Genomic DNA, 16287 nt, shown 5'->3' with positions numbered 1-16287 from the left:
GGGAGAGCAAGAACCATATTTAAGAAAGATTTTTGGAGTGGAATGATATGATGTGCTGACTTGTAAGATATGAGGAGGAATCTAAGCCCATACATGTTCCTAGCTGGTGTACCTATGTAGAGTGTGATAAAGATCACCAGGATCGGAATTCAGGAACATACTTGATGCGGGAAATGAGTTGAGTCCATATGGATATGTCCATGTTGATGTCCAGTGGGTGATAATGCAGATCTCAGATTTGGAGGCAAATTGTGGCTGGAGATAGGTGTTTTAGAATCACAGGTGTATCAGGGACAATTGAGGACATCAGGATAGATGATATCATTTTGAAAGTAAACATAGAGGAAAGAGAAGTGAACTAAAGATGGAACACTGGGAGCACCAACACTGAAGGCATGAGCAATAGTGAAGTTGAACATGAGCGATAGTGGAGTTGAACATGGCAGAGTCAGAAAAGAAAAAGTAGGGAGGCAGCCCTGTAGTGGTGGCTAGAGAAAGCCATGGCCTGGATTGGGAGCAAACCTAGAGCTCCTAGAAGGCAGGAAAGACTGAGTCATGCTTCCAACACAGCCCTTGGTCACCAAAAACTCCAGAAGTATTGGTTAAATGAATGAATGCCAAAAATGTCCTTACCCTAATTTGCCCCAAAGCTTGGAGCTTAAGACTTAATCCTACTCTTGACACCCCAGTCCTAAAAACATGGATGGCTAGGTGAGCCAGGAGAATTTATAGAAGAGGTTTAAAGAGAAAGTCATGATTTGCTTCAACTGGAGAATAAGGTAAAAAATAAAACCTGGCATTTTAGTAGGAGTCCCAGAAGTCCCTTGCCCAACCTTTTTCTGTGATTGTGAAATAAGGGAAGGGTGTATGGGGTGAGGGTCAGGGTGAGAACCACCTGCCAGTTGCCTGCGGAGTCCTCTGCTGAGCCTAACCTGAGAACCAATTCACGAGCTTTATCCAGGTAGAAAGATGATGAGGACATGTGTGGGAGGCTTGAGGGGAGAGGGAAGTCAGGGGACCAGCCCTACAACCTGGGAGAGAGGGTCCAGCCCTCTGGGTAGGGACCAGCCTTGAGACTTAAGTGAACTTACATAGGCACATATGTGTATGTGTGTGTGTGTGAGAGAGAGATAGAGAGGGAGAGAGAGAGAGAGAGAGAGAGAAGAATGGGGCACCCTCTGGAAAGGGGAACAGAGTCTCTCATACATGGGTGAGAGGCTGAAGCCTTCCACAAAAGCCTAATGACTCAACATGCTGAAGTGGGGGTGTGGGAGCTGAACATCCTTGGGAAGCCCTGAGGGGCTGCAGAAGCAGGGTTCCTGGTCTCCTCGGAGGCTGGGCCTCCCCTTGCTGGGGGCTCACAGAAAGTCAAACAGCCCGAAATTCTTGGCTGCTCCAGGCCCAGGAAAAATTGAGGGAAGAAAAAAGAAAGAAAAGAAATGTTTCAGGCCCAGAGGTGAGATGAGCCTGCTGGTTAGTAGGGTTAGGGGTCTGAAGGAACCAGCACACAGGGTGGGCATGGGGGTGCAGGTATAGGGGTAGAGCGGATATGCTTCCTGGAAGCCACCAGCAGCTCAGGCAACTAAGGGGGGCCCTCGGGCTTCCAGTAAAGGTCCGCACAGGCTGGATAGCTTGGATGCTTACTGGAAGGGACTACGGCTCTAAGGCGTAGTACTGAGGCAGCCCTGGGGGGTGCGGTGGGTGGTTAGGAGGAGGGGTAGATGAAGCAAGTATTTTTTGGTGTCAGTATTGTGAGGGGGAAATTTAGGAGATTAGCACACATGCTTGAGGGGATGCAGTTAATGGAGAGCTGATGTAGAGGAATGAATGGTGCAAGATTGATGAGGGGGGAAAAGTGAGGATAAAGGGACAAGCAGGCCCAAAAAGGGTCTGCTGGTGTCAATTCCTGAAGTGTGTGTGGGGAATAAGGAGCAGCACCAGCAAGTTGGGTCTCAGAAACGAAGCATCCTGGGAAGGCCTATGCAGCAGTTAGTAGGCAGGGGGACAAGCTGGGGGTGGTGGCAGGTTAGGGGCCGCAGTGGCGACCGGTGGGTGCACCCCACCCTCACTGCGCCCAGCGAGCAGTTAGCGCGCCTGAATTTAGTTCAATTTATTTCCCTTTCAGGTACCAGACAAAGTAAAAAAGACGGACGGATGGAGAGAGGGACGCAGCCGCCGGGGAGCGGGATCGACGTGGGGGAGGGGCCCTGTTCACATCACATCCACAAAGAACTCACTGGGGTTTCCCATGGCCATGCGGAAGGACTGTCTGCTGGCTGTCAGTTCGGGGGGCACAGAGGCCAGGTCGCGGCCCGGAGGGGCTCCTGGGGGCCCCATGGCCGCGGGCGGTGGGGGCATCATCAGCATGGGGGGACCGTAGAGAGGGGGCACGCCAGGGGGACCGTAGCTTGGGTGCGTGTGGTGGCTGCGCAGGCTGCTGGCCATTGAGTGGTGGCTGCGGTGGCTGTGCTCGCTGGCAGCAGGCCCCGAGCGCTCACTGGGCGCTCTTTCCCGTGGACCCCGCAGGCTGCTGCGGGATGTGTGGTCCGACTCGCTGCCGCTGCCTCCTGACTTCGAGTCTCCCGCCTTCGGGTCCTTCTCCTTCCTCCGGTCACTGCCGCTACGGTTGGAGCCACTGCTCCGGCTACCTGCAGGGGACAGGCAGGCCCAGGGTGGGAGATGCTCAGAGCTGGCAGAAGCGGCTTGGGGCTCTCCTGTGCCCCCACCACCGCTGCCTCTGCCTTACCTTCACTGTGCTGACTGCTGGCGCTGCCCCCACCATAGCTGTACCCCAGTTCTGGGAAGCCTGGGTGTGGGTTGTAGGGGTGTGGGGGTGGAGGGTACTGGTAAGGGAAAGCCATGGGCCAAGGGGCGGCCCCTGGGTGTGGCAAAGGGGCCAGCGTGTCCTGGTCAGAGGCACCACTGGAACCGTCGTGATCATGGAGGGACAAGTTGGCCATGTCTGTGGAGGGGAGGAGAAGGCCAGATGAGCTGGGTCTATCCCACGCCCCCACACCCCTAGGTCAGGAGACAGAGGTCCCCACTCTAGGTTGGGCGGGCACATTTACCACGATACCTAACACCCGTGGTAGTTTATCCCCAAAATGAGAGGAGGCACAGGTCAGAGATCTCTCACTTCTTCAGACCCCCTCCACTACCCATCTGAGATGGTGGAGAGGGAGACCCTTGCAGACACAGCACCAAGGGAAACCCTCCTCAGGAAGGCCCTAAGCCCCCACTTCAATGCCCAATCCTGACACCCAACTCCCATTTCCAGGGGTTTGACAGTTTCTCCTCCTTCCTTAGTAAACTGGAAGAAGTAGCAGAAGTCTTAAATGGGCAATGTTCTCTGTTCACTTAGGGGAGTGCGGGAAGCTGAACTAGCAGATAGGTATTGCAAACCTGGGAGTCATTAGGCATGATCAAAGCCCTTCACCTCATGCAGATGTTACCACCAGCCTGTGAAGAGGGCATCAGTCACATTTTTTCCAGATGAGGAAAGTGAAGTCCAGAGAGGTTAAATGACCTGCCTGAGGTCAATCCAAACTGTGGCCAGAGCAGAAGCTAGGAGTTACTTATTTTCTTCTGACCTTTCCAGGTGAGTCATTAATAAAGAGAAGGGAGCAGCTGGGGGAAACTTAGGTGAAACTTTGCCCTCTCCCTTCACCTAGAACTAAAAAAAGTACCCATTATAGGCCAGAACAAACATAGGCCTTTCAGAGCGCCCCTGTACAGAAGGGACTTGGCCTAAATGGATTTTCTGGTGCTGTTGGGTAAGGTGGAAAGGCCTCAGAAAGAGAACCACTTAGGTGCCTCTTCTGTGCCCTCCACCCCATTCCCAGCCAGGCCTCATTCTTCACAGTATTAACATTACTTGTTTCACGACTCCGGTTCCCCCAGGAAATCGTGCACTCCTTAAGGCCAAGGCTACCCACTCCAATGTTGGAACTACTTGAAAAGGAATACAAGGGGCCACCAGAAGTGATGACCTACCTGGGACACCCCTTGCTCACACCTCATCATACCAGGTCCCAGAGCTCTAAGAGAGCTATAATTGCCCTACCAGCCAGGTGTTGGATACAGATGGAGCCCTTTGTAAGTGAGCTCAAGTTTCCAGGAGAGAAGAGGTCAGAAGAGGGGATGTGAGAGGGCTGAGGCAGTCTGTGGAGTCTACCAGCCATCAGACTGCCAAGGCCTGCAGCTAGCATGGGGGATGGTGATGGTGAGGAGCAGGGGCTGGCCATGGCTCATGCCCCAAGAACTGGTGACTGTTTCAACCTCCAGGCTGCTGTCCTGAGGGGAATGACTAGAGGCTTCTGGGTATCCCAGGTCCCCAATTCTTTCCTGCTGAGGAGGCTGAGGAGACCTTGGCCAGTGAGAAGAAAAAGACCTGTCTGTCGGCATATCCCTGAACTGGGCCTCTGAGGGGCCTTGGCCCCAGGGATAGACTAACATCTCTTGAGCAAAAACCACAGCTGCCTTGAGAAGCTTTAAGGGTCCCTGGAGGTTCAGAGCCAGGGCTGACTTCTGCTAATGATAACAATAGTAACTACACAGGATCGAGTCTAAGAAGCCATTAATTATAAGATGCACCCCAATTTCAGAGATACTGAAATGTGAAAGAAATATTCACCTTAGAATCAATTAAATTTATGAATAATGGAGAACTTTTTTAGAGCACTTACTGTGAACCAAACATGGTACTAAAAGCATTATACATGCTGTCTTAACCTCCGAACAGCTCTGAGATAGGTTCTACTGTTGCCTCCAACTTACAGATCAAGAAATTGAGGCAATGAGAGGTTGTCACTTACCATGTTCACATAGAGAGGGCGGAGCTGGGATTTGAACTCAGAACTGTCCAACTCCAAAACCCTATGCACCCATCACCCCCCATCACGAACTTGTGCTTTGCAGCAACAGCCTTCCTAGACTTAGAACCTCACGTGAAGCATTTTAAGTCAGTTTTTGGACTCCAGTCAGCAAGCATCTCTGGGCAGACAAAAGGCTCCCTGAGGCAGAGGCAGCTGCTGGGAGGGGGGCTTCTGCTCCCAGCCCTGAGCAATGCTGTCCTGTTTTGAGGACTCCCCTTTCTTCCCAAGGGCTGTCTACGTGCTCAGGAGAAGGGGGTTCCCTGAAGACCTTTCCTCCTTAAAAGCCCTCACTGGCTTTGCACTGTCTCAGGACCAAGTCCAGAATGCTCGGGGCAGCTTGCAGAGTCCTCTCTAAGCTGGCCCTGACAGTTTATTTTCAGTTTCATCCCAAGACCCAGACCATCCTCAAGGGTTTGAGGAGGCTGGGGACTTGGGGCCTCAGGCTAGCCCCAGGTCCTGCCTTGGTGGAACCTGTTTGGTGCTGGGAGGGTGACTAGGGGCCAATGGTAGGATCTTTGTTTGACCTGGCTAAGACAATGTTTCTGCAACACCACATACCTAGGCAGCTCCAGATTATAGCAAGAAAAAGGACTCTGGAGCCAGAAAGACCTGGACCCAAGGCCTAACTCCTCTGCATCTGGCTGTGAGAATGGGTGGACTATTTAACTTCTCTAAGTCTCAGTTTCCTTGGCTGAAATAGGGACAGTGATCCATCTTCCCAAAGGTGAGGAGGCGGGGGTTGTGAGAACTGAGTGAGGGTGAGATGATGCTCAGAAACAACCAATATAGGCCAGAAACAGAAGAGGCGCTTGGAAAATGCCAGCCCCAAGATGGGGATGCAGAGCAGGTGAAAAGGCCTGAATGGGCTCTGCTTCCACTAGAGAGGGAGGCCTGTGCCAGGCCTCAAGCTGGGCCCCCAGCCTGGTTGCCTGCTCATGCCTCATGTGGACTCCCTGGGGTCTGCTGCCACATCCTTGTGCACCTCCCCACTCCCAGCCAGCAGACAGAGCAAGGAGGTAGGGGAGGCACATACTGCCACAGAGGTCACCGAAGATATAGTAGCACTGCTCAGAGAAGGTGATCTTGTTGACAGTGTGGCGGATGAAGCCGGCTTTTAGCAGGTTGCTGGCGTACTTTCGAGCCTCTCTCCGGTCCGTGAAGCCTTCTACGTTGTGGTATAGCCAGTCCACCACATCCGAGCCTGGGGGCAAGGCCACCACTTGACTGGGAGGCCCACCTGACTTGGGCTCCTCTGACCTCCCAGAAGCCACAAGGCTGGGGCTGGTTCCAGCTCAAGGGAGTGGCCCAAGGGAGATCTTCAGCCCCCAGCCTGCCCTGCCCCATCACTCCCCACCCTGTCCTTCATCCCACCATGCAGCCCTCTCACCGATGAAAGCGTTGGGGATGGTAATCTTGAGCCACATGCGGTCACGGACCTCCAGCCCAGATTCAGGGGAGGCCATGGCTTTGACAATGGCGGCCATGTCACTGTGGATGGACAGGTGGAAGTCGTCTAGGCCTGGGGGTGGGAGGCAGAATGGTGAGGCAGAAAGAGGCTACAGAGTTAGGTAGAGAGAAAAGTCTGCTCTGCAGCTCTACCATCTAATGACTACGGACCAATGGTGGGCACATTACTGACTTCTAGGACACTTAGTTTCCTCCTCTGTAAAAATAGGGACTTTAATATTTATTTTGCAAGAATTTTTTTTTTTTTTTAAGTAGGCTCCATGCCCAGTGTGGAGCCCTGAACACAGGACTTGCGCTCACAACCCTGAGATCAAGACCTGAGCTGAGATCAAGAGTCCAACGCTTAACCAGCTGTGCTACCATATTTTGCAAGGATATTTGAAGAGAGAATTAAATAATATAAATGAAGGTGCTTAGCATAGTATATAACATGTGTGTTAGAGTAAAAATGGCAGTCATTTTCTGAGTGCTTACTTCATGCCACATCCTGGGATGGGGGCCTCACTTATATCCTCTCATTAAACCCTCCCTCCCTCGCCCCGGAACCCGGTAGAGTGCATATCATTAGTCCCATTTTACTAGAGGAAACTGAGGCTCACAGGATGCTCAATACAGGCTCAGAGGCAAACACTGTTTAGTGAGGGTAGGGTGTCCATTGAGGGAAGCTGCAGTGTGAGGAAGCTGGAATGAACTCAACCCCCTCTCCAGCCCCCTCTGACTTTTAAGCAAGAGTCTCCATGTGCGCCTTCATCAGTCCCTCCCACCCGGCCCTGCCCGCTGGGCCTAGGGGGCAGGGCTGGACACTCACGTTCTGTGTCAGGGATGGAGCTGGTGATGGAAGAGCTGGTGGAGGTGATGGTGCTCAGGGAGGGGCTCATGCCATAGGCAGGGAAGGTGCCAGTCATGGCTGCAGTGTGGGAGACCCAGGCTGCAGGGTCAATGGGCCGGATGGGCTCACCTGCAGGGAGGAGAAGAGTCAGGGGCTGCCCCCTGCCAGGCCCCACAGGGAAGGTATGAGGGTTCAGGGGAACAGAGAAGTATGGAGAGACAGGGTTCACGTGTACCAAGCACCAGCTTTAGGGCCGAGTCCCCCAAACACTTACTTCTGGGCAGTGTGAAGCAACCACGTGGACTTGGGTCCCAGCACTTGGCTACAGTCAGGGTGATGGGCCTGAAAGCAAGGGGGTTCCTAGTGAGGGCTGGATGCATGGAGTCCAGATAAGCCCCCTGCCTGATGGCCAGAAGTGCCTGCTCCCTCCTTCCCATGTCCTGTCCCATCCATACCCTGGTTTGTGCACAATCTCCCGCAGGACCCTGACCGCGTCGTCATTGCTCATGTTTTCAAAGTTGATCTCGTTTACCTGGGAGAGAGGGTCAGAAGTGGGATAAGCAGCTGGGCTGGGGAGATGGGTAGGGAAGCTGAGCTTAATGGATCAGGAGGTCTTCCCCCTACCAAGCAGTGGCCTTTAAATGAGCCGGTACAGGGATGGGGATTATCCCCCTATGCCCCAACCCCAGCACCACCTCCGGGGCACATGTACCTGTAACAGCATATCTCCTGGCTCGATGCGTCCGTCCGCAGCCACAGCCCCACCCTTCATGATGGAGCCAATGTAGATGCCTCCGTCACCGCGCTCATTGCTCTGGCCCACAATGGAGATGCCCAGAAAATTGTACTTTTCTATAGAGAGTGACACAACCTTAAGAGGGGAATAAAGTTCCTACCCAAATTCTGAGTCCCTTATTAGAAAAGGGTGGAAAGGGATGGGAACTAACATTTCAGTGAACCTGAATCAGGCCCTGTGCTCAGTATGGTCATGCATACTTCCATTTAGTCCTTGCCAGCTCTGCCACAGGATCTCTTAGTCCCATTTTACAAAGCAGGCAACTGAGGTTTGGAGAACCTTAATGACTTTTCTAAGCCATTAAGTTGCAAAGCCAGGATTCAACTCAGACTTAAATACTAAGGTTGGGGCTCTTTTTACTACATTCAGCTATCTCCTAAAGACAGCACTAGGGCAGAAATCAGAGAGTGATAAGCAACGGCTGAAAAAGGGAAGGGGGATAGGAATCAGAAATTACTTCCTCCAGGAAGCCTTCCCTGATGCCATCCTCTATTTTCATAGCTCTCTGTGCTTACCTCTGTCCTAGCTCGTGAGCTATTGAAATGGTCAGTTGATGTACCAGTTTATATTTATGAGAGAATGCTCCTCGGGGGCAGAGAACATATCTTGTGCCTCTCTGAACTCCTCAAGTCTGCCCAGTATCTGGCATACGGTAGGCAGGCCCTCAAGAGTATTGTTTCACCAGACTCACCCATGTTGAGAGTGACAGTGATGATGTTGAGTGACATGGTGGAGTCCGTGATGCTGCTGAAGGATGAGGACTGAAATAGACAGAGGCACTGAGCAGCATGCAGGGGTGGCAAGAACTCACTGCTCCCACCTAGCTCCTCCTCAGCCCTCAGCCTCCCCTCCCCTCTAAGGCTCAAATGCTGGCCCAAAAGAAGGGGGTCTAAGGAAGCACACAGCCTGGATCTGCCTGCACAGGGCTCAGTCTGCCCCCACCCATCCCTGGCCTTTCAGGTCCCATACCCGTTCAATCCGCGAAACCTTCTGCTTTCTCCGCCGCCGCTTATGTCTTCTCATCAGGCGTGAGGCGCTGCTCTGCTCTGTGGAGCTGCTGAACCTGGGGGGCCCATAGTCGTTCCCCACCAGGCTGGCCCAGCCCTGCCCCACAAGAGGCACCGCAGGGCCCAAGTCCCTTATGCAAAGCCCACAGCCCTCCCAGGGTCCCACCATCCTGGGGGGAGGGAGGTGGGGTCAGGGCTCCTCGGGGGGTCACCTGCCCATAGTATCAATGAAACCAAAGCCCCACCTGCTAGTAGAGTCATCCTCATCTGAATCAAAGAAGCTGGTGGTCTCTAACTCGCTGCTCATAAGGGTGGATGAGCTATCATAACCCCCTGGCTCTCGCCGCCGCTCCCCCTTTGCAGTTCCATTTAGCCGGGTTGCTGCAGGGAACAGAGGTAGCTGGGTTCACAGTGCCCATGCAGCAGGGAAGGGAGGCACAGGGCTGGGCTTGGGGCTGCACGGGGGTCAGGCATACCCAGAGCTTGGGAAAGGGCAAAGAAGTGGGTAGCTGAATGGAAGCTATGAGGGAAGGCGTAGGGATGGGGAGGGAAGGCGTCTGTTCAGGGAAGACGCACTGTGCTCTGGACCGTCCCTCCTGCGTGGCCGTTCGCGCTGGGCAGAGACCAAGGAGTCCGTCTCTGTGTCATTGTCCAGGTTCTCCTGGCTGCCTCCACCAGCATGAGGGCTGTGGGGAAGAGAGGACTTGGTGGGAGAGGGGGCAGGCTGGGGGTTCCCTCCCCCTAGCCCTGGGCTGACCTGATGCAGGCCTCCCCCATGGGCCCGTTCCACTCTCAGGCCACACTCACTGGAAGGATGGGGGCCGGGAGTCCCCAATGCCTCCTGTGCGCTCCATGGGCGGTGGCAGTTCTGATGGGTTGTCGGCACAGAAAGGAGCTGGCTCTGGGTGGGAGCCCTCAGCAGATACCAGCTGACAGGGAAAGAATGGGTGGGTAGTATGGTACGGGGGCACCAGGGATCAGCAGATAGCTGGCTTCCGGCATGGCATGCAGACTTGGGGAGAATGAACCAGGGGATATGGAGGCAGGAGAGAAAGGACTGTGCAAGGTCAGCTGGGATGACGACTGGACTCACTGCTCATGGATGGGGAGGATGGAAGACATGAGCTACTGAAGTGGGATGGGGGCAGAGAACAAGGGTCAGTGGTCCCAGACAGAGGTTGGCTGGAACCTGTGGCAAAGTGCCTCAAAGGGCATAGGAGACATCTGTGTCTCTGATGAGTGTTTCTGTCCCTCCCTTCCCCACATTCCATCTCCCTACCCACAGCTTTCACCAAGGCTACAGAATCTGGGGTGAGAAACAGTTCAGGTAGAAAACTCAGGGGAGAGTCAGATATTGAAGTATAAAACCACTAGCTATAATCTTAACAACGCTTTTCTTGTCTAGTCCACCGCAGGGATGCAGGAGGAAAGAGGGCTGAGGAGGGCTCCTTACCCAAGACACCACCCGGCCATTGAAGCAGGGCAGCTTGGCATTGTCGTCAGAGATCTCCTCCTTCACCACTCTGCAGGGAAAGGATGGGGATTTCAGGGTGAGCTTTCTAGGGTGGAAATGGAAGGGTCCTCACAATCCTAACTCAAGGGCCCTTCCACCCTAAACTGGGAATCATGTCACCAGCCTAAGCGTATTCAAATGGGAGCAGAAGTGGGGGTCACCCAGGGACTGCTCTTTAGCACCACCAGGAAGACACCAGCCCTGCCCAGGCCAGATGCCATCCTAGGGTGTCCTCTCAGTTATCAGGTGATTACAAATTACACCTGACAAATTGCTGTCCCCTATAAATGTGGCTACTCCCTAGAATTCCAAGAGTGTGTTATCCAGTCCCAACATAGCTCTTCTGGGCTGAACTTATTCTTTCCCTCTGACCTTAAACTAGGAAAAAGCACATCCTTATTTCTGTCTTTTCCTTCTTGGGAATCCTGACATTCTTCTGGGAGGTGTGGATGAAGAGTTTAAGCAAATTAGGAAAGAGAAGGGGAAAAGATGTCTAATGAACATCCCCCATTGCCATTATGCTAACAGTACCAACTGCTCTCATTTACTAAGCATGAACCATGGGCCAAGCACTAAGCTAAGCACTTTACTTGGGTCATTTACTACTCACAGCAATGCTAAGATAGATACAGATGGGAAAACTAAGGCTCGGTAGGTTCAGAAACTCACTCACAGTCACACACTAATAAAAGCTGGAATTTGAATCCTAGCCAGCATGATTCTTTAGCGTTTATTCTTAGCTATTATACCACGGTATCTCCCTATAGTTGGAATGTATAATCTTCACATCACCTTCATTGTAAGGACAAGATCCTCATTTTATGAGTAAAGAAATAGAGAAACATTCAGTTGCTTGTTCCAGGTCATAGAGCTAGAAGATGTCAGAGTTGGAATTCAACCCCAAGCTTGCCTGACTGCAAAACCTATGGTCTTTCCATGGTATTTCACATTTTTTCTCTTACAATGACAGGTGATGTGGATCTGTATGTGTGGTGGTAGTGGGGGGAGGAGAGAGTGATGTGGGCAGGGAGGGGGTGGGATGTGTACAGGCATGTAGTTTGGCTCGGGGGATACATCAAGGCAAGAAGTCAGACCACGATTACAGTTTGGGGCTAGAGAAAGGAATGGAAAAGTTTGAGGAGCCCAGACTGTGTCAAACACTCTAGGAGTACAGAGCTGGAAAAATGTGATCAGGGGCAAGAGGAAGACATGCCTGGGGTTGTGAGCAGAGAGGAAAGACAGCAAGAAAGGAGACTGGGAAGCCTAGTCCTTCCTTGTTCTTGGAGCAGCTTCTGTCCAGAGCCGGGAACGTGCTTGGCTCCTTATGATGCTCACATTCTTGGACTCACAGCCAAGTTCAAAGACCGAGCCTGCCCTTCTCCCTCCCATCTAGCTCTGGTTCCTCCACCATTTCCAACCCCACAAAGACCCTGGGAAAGCAGCTCTAATCATTCTGGTCAAGCCCACGATGGCAGAAAGCCCAAGGATAGAACATGCTGAAAAGAAGGGACATGGAGATAGCTCAGAGTCATCAGCCAGGCTGGCCAGAAGATACCCTAAGCTTGCAGTCCAACACGGGACCTGGGGCTCAAAGGAAAATGGGGTATGTGGGTCGCATGACAGAGATTGACCTGCTCTGGAGAGGGTCTCTCTCTGGTGGGAAACTGCTGCTGAGTCCCCACCACACCACCCCCGCCCCCAGCAGGCCCCACCAGGCAGCTCCAATGCTACAGATGTTTCCTCTCTTTCTAGGGGTCACCGACAGGTCGCCAAGGCTCTGCTGACTCATAACGATCAGCTGATCTTCAGCAACAGCCTTGGGGGACCTCAGACAGGCCTCCCCCTCCCATGATGGAGATGAATGGCTCATGGTTGCATAGCACTAACATACACACACACACACACACACACACAGTTGAACAAATCTGGGTTCTGATTCTGCCACATATTAGATCTCCTAGCTTAGAGAAATTTCTTAACTTTTCCAAACCTTTGTCTTACCCTGGTAAGTGGGATTTGTGAATGCCTGTCATGATCTTGGCTTACAATAAAAGCTAACTATTAGCTGTGCCAATTTTTAGCAGGTTCCATACTCTCTTTCCAACTTGGTGTAAGTTTCTAAGGGTAGGGACCAAACAAATCTGCGCATCACTCATTGTCCATCGTTGTTCAATTAAAAAGCCTTTGCTAAGAACCCAGCAGGTTTTAAATCCTATGCTTGCTACAGTATAAACTTCAAGGTGCATCAGACCAGGAGCCTGCCTTGTCCTTGGAGGTTATGGCCCAATGGATAGTTCATGCAAGTATATGGCAAGTGGGAAGTGGTCAGAACCATAAGAACAGCAGATGTGTGCACTGGACAGACATCTGTTGAGTATTTCTTAGGTGTCAGGTCCTGGCTAGGAGCTGAGTAGGTGTAACGATAAATGGGATAAAGTGCCGTAACTTTCAAAGCTCAATGCAGAGGATGGGGCAATATGCACGTGGGGAAGACAAGGGAAGAGCAATGTGCTTTGAGAAGGCCCAGAGGCACGGCAGTATGTGACATAGAGCAAGGAACAACACAGTTGGTAGCCCAACTTCCCAAGTTGCTCCTGCCCACCTCGAGGCCACTCTAGCCGCCGTCCCCCATCTCCCTCAGTGCTGAAAATGTTTATTCTTCCTCCATTTTGCAGCAGTTTAAGAGGGTCTGGCCTACCTTAGCTTGACAAATACTTCTGGAGACCAGATGGGAGTTGGGGAGTCCTCCGGCTTCACCAACTGGAACCTCAGAGGGTGAGCTTGGAGAGCAGCCTTGCTCCTCTGACCCACTCTCCCAGCTGTCAGCAGAGGTCGCTGGCCTCTACCTGACCCTGGTCTCAAGGGGCTAAGCCCTATCACCTCTATAGTTTGCCAAGGCTCAGCATCTCCTTCAGAGAGGACGTATATGTGCAATGGTGACAATAATTGTAACACCTACAATTGTGTGATTAAGGCCTTAGACTTTGGAGCCAGATTTCTGATGCAGAGTCAAGCTCTGCCACTTAGTAGCTGTGTGGCCTTGGGGAAATTACTTTTTCTCTGCGCTCTAGTTTCTTCCTCTATAAACTGGGGATATTACTACTTATTTCATAGGGCTGTTAAGATGACTGCATGAGTAAATATTTGAAGAGCATTTAGATCAGTGCATGCACACTGAAGCATCCTAAGGAGAGTCTGTTAAATAAATAAAAGATATAAACTTCTCAGCTACTAGTTCTCTGTGACGAGACAGCTCTAGCCCTCTCCTGCTCAATAATCCTGGGAATAAAAACAAAATCAATCTGCTCCTTTGGCTTTGTTCTCAACCCTGTTAACACAGTCTACTAGATACTTTGCCAAGGACGGTTCAAGTACCACTAATGTACGCAAGATCGCTTCAGGTGCACCTGAATGAGTGTTTAATTCAATAGTTAAGTATTTTATTTTTAACATATTTTAGAAAGAAATACAAATAGAAATTCATACCTGTGACTTCATATTACTGATTGGGTCAAGCTAAGAAAGAGTGAGTGAACGGACAGTGGATTTAAAGAACAATAACAGTGAGCAGATGAAATGGGGGCCCTCCTAAGACTGCAGTTAGGCCTGGCTTGACAGCAGCCTGGGCGCGGAATGGGAGGCAGCCCAGAGGGGTCTAGGTTTACAACAGGCGGGCTAAGTCCATTGGGTTCAGGGGTGAGTTGAGGGTGGAGACACATACTTATCCTAGTCCCCCAAGGCATCCAGTCCCAGGGTGGCTCCGCACACTGGGCTCTAGAGGATTTGCCCTATCCCATACCCTGAGGGGGCATCTTGGTTTCTTCCAAATCTCTTTTTCTCTTACCACACCAAGGCATTTGCCCCCTCACTCTCACCCCTTGCAGATCAATCCTCCTTTAGAATCTTCCAGTCAGAGGTGTCTTCCTCTGGACTGAAGCCAGACAATCATTACTACATCAGGAGTCCCCACCCCAGGGTAGGAACAGCAAGAGAACCCAGAGTGGTCAGGAGCTGCATAGCACTTCCCACTGTACAAAGCACTCTCACACATAGGAGCTCATGGACTCATCAAACCCTGAGTTCTGTGGGGAAAGGTGACAGCAAAACATGTTAGGCAGAAGAGGAGAGAAGGTGCTTGCCTCCCAGGGCCAAAAGGGCAGGGTCCCAGAAGACAAGCCAGACTGATAAACACCAGGAAGGAGAATATCTCCCTTCACTCAGCTCTGGGGCCTCAGCTCCAAAGAGCAGTGCAGGCCTCAGGCTGGGGCTGGAAAGACAGCCTTTAGGCCTGGAGGGCCCGGGAAGGCCTTCCCCACAGGCCTCCAGGCCCAGTGCCCAGTTAGTGTGGGGCTGGCAAGTCTGGGGGCCTCCCCCTCCCCCAGTCCCTTGGGAGTTGGGGGGGCGGTGAGGGGATGGGCCAGGCTCCCCCTCCCAGGCCAGCTGCTACAGAACCTTCCGGCTCCAACATTCCATCCCTTCTTAAAGGGGAAGTTCCTGCTTCCAAACTCCGCCTGTCCAAAGCCCTGCAGCTGGATGGAGAAGACCCCGCCAGGGAGAGGAAGATGAAGAACACCAAGAGAGCTTCCTGGCCCTCTCATCCAGGCTCTGAGGCCCTTTCCAAGGTCTCCCCCTTGGCTACCATCTGGAGGAAAAAGGCCCCAATTCTGAAGGGAAATCAGCACCTGGGCCAGGGGGTACTTCTCAGGGGTCAGGCACTCCGATTCCTTGACAACATCCTAAACACCCCACAAGGAAGGGGAGACAGCTAAATAAACATTAGGTTTGCTAGCCTCAGCTTGCAGCCTGGCCCTAGAGCCCCCCTCCTACTCCCCCTCCCCTCAGTTCAAAGTCCTACAGCATAGCCCCTGGAAGCATTACTCCAAATATGGCTCTGAGTTGGGAGCTGAAAAGATGGAGAGGGCAAAGGTCGGGTGCCAAACACCCCAAGTCTCTGCTAAAAAGGTGGCTCCCTTGGCAGGCGGCAGGTGGGGGGCTCTGGCTCTGGAATCCGGTGGAGGCGGGGGTGTGTCTATGTAGGACACTGGCTCTGAGGAGGTGAAGGGGGCTTGGAACTCTGGTTGCTTTGGGGGAGTTAGACGTCCTCCTAAACTAGGGGGGCCTAGGTCCCCCACAAGAGGTAAAAGTAAAGTCCCTATAGGGGCTTGAACTCCAGCCTCTGGAAAAACCGGGCCCCCCCCTCAAATGCCCAAGTCGCCCTCTGGAATCCAGAGTAGGGCTAGAAGCCAGTGTAACAAGGGGAGTCCAAACTGGCCGAGTGGGCCCCGAGAAGCCGGAGGGGCCGGGGTTCCCAGGAGGTGAGGCAGGGGCCATCCTCACCCGAAATCGTCGTCCATAGACTTGAAGAAGAACTTATAGCTGGGTCGCTGCAGAACGCCCTTAAAGTCCGCCAAGGTGACGCGCTCGGCGGGTAGGGGCAGCTTCACCAGGTACGGTGTCTCCTGCCCGTCCAGGTGGTAGATGATCTTGGTCTCGCCCATGGCTCCGGCCTCCGGCCCGGCGGCCCGCGCGCGGCCTGCTTCCGCGGCCCGGCCGGGCCTCTCGGGCGGCGACGGCGGTCGGCGCGGCCCAGCGGCTCAGCCTAGCTCGGCGGCCGGCCGCGGCGCCAGCTCCCTTGTTCTCCGGCCGCTCCCGGGTCCCAGCGCCGTCTGCCGCCACCGCGGCCGCCGCTTCCGCTCCCCACTCTCCCGGCTCTGCTGGCGACTGCGACTCTTCCGGTGGCCGCGGCCCTCCCGGCTCTGCGCCGAGGCTCGGCCCGCTCCCCTCCCCGGACCCCGGCGCGG

The 16287-nt window shown here is 53.2% G+C and overlaps 1 protein-coding gene across 1 annotated transcript; it reads right to left on the bottom strand.

Annotated features, from left to right (window-relative positions):
• Nucleotides 1–2095: 2095 nt before the first annotated feature.
• DVL3 (dishevelled segment polarity protein 3) lies at nucleotides 2096–16275 on the bottom strand. Its single transcript, XM_004745114.2, has 15 exons — nucleotides 15824–16275; nucleotides 10427–10496; nucleotides 9781–9902; nucleotides 9550–9659; nucleotides 9219–9354; nucleotides 8936–9029; nucleotides 8658–8727; nucleotides 7883–8022; nucleotides 7626–7702; nucleotides 7445–7512; nucleotides 7150–7299; nucleotides 6262–6393; nucleotides 5908–6075; nucleotides 2747–2962; nucleotides 2096–2648 (listed from the first exon to the last, which is right to left on the bottom strand). Exons 1-15 carry the CDS (start codon nucleotides 15982–15984, stop codon nucleotides 2212–2214), a joined length of 2151 nt encoding a protein of 716 aa, XP_004745171.1. The 5' UTR covers nucleotides 15985–16275; the 3' UTR covers nucleotides 2096–2211.
• Between the last annotated feature and the right edge of the window lie 12 nt (nucleotides 16276–16287).

This window comes from Mustela putorius, unplaced genomic scaffold (genome assembly GCF_011764305.1).
Source record: "Mustela putorius furo isolate JIRA1106 unplaced genomic scaffold, ASM1176430v1.1 tig00003834_pilon_pilon_pilon, whole genome shotgun sequence".
Lineage (NCBI taxonomy): Eukaryota > Metazoa > Chordata > Mammalia > Carnivora > Mustelidae > Mustela > Mustela putorius.
This window is presented reverse-complemented; position numbering and strand designations above follow the sequence as displayed.

Excerpts from the sequence above, each read along its gene's own strand:
- DVL3 (XM_004745114.2), bottom strand. The coding sequence starts at position 15,984 with ATGGGCGAGACCAAGATCATCTACCACCTGGACGGGCAGGAGACACCG. Across the intron at positions 9,030-9,218 it reads GAGGATGACTCTACTAGCAG|GTTCAGCAGCTCCACAGAGC; the intron begins GTGGGGCTTTGG and ends TGGGCCCCCCAG. Across the intron at positions 2,649-2,746 it reads CAGCAGTCAGCACAGTGAAG|GTAGCCGGAGCAGTGGCTCC; the intron begins GTAAGGCAGAGG and ends TGTCCCCTGCAG.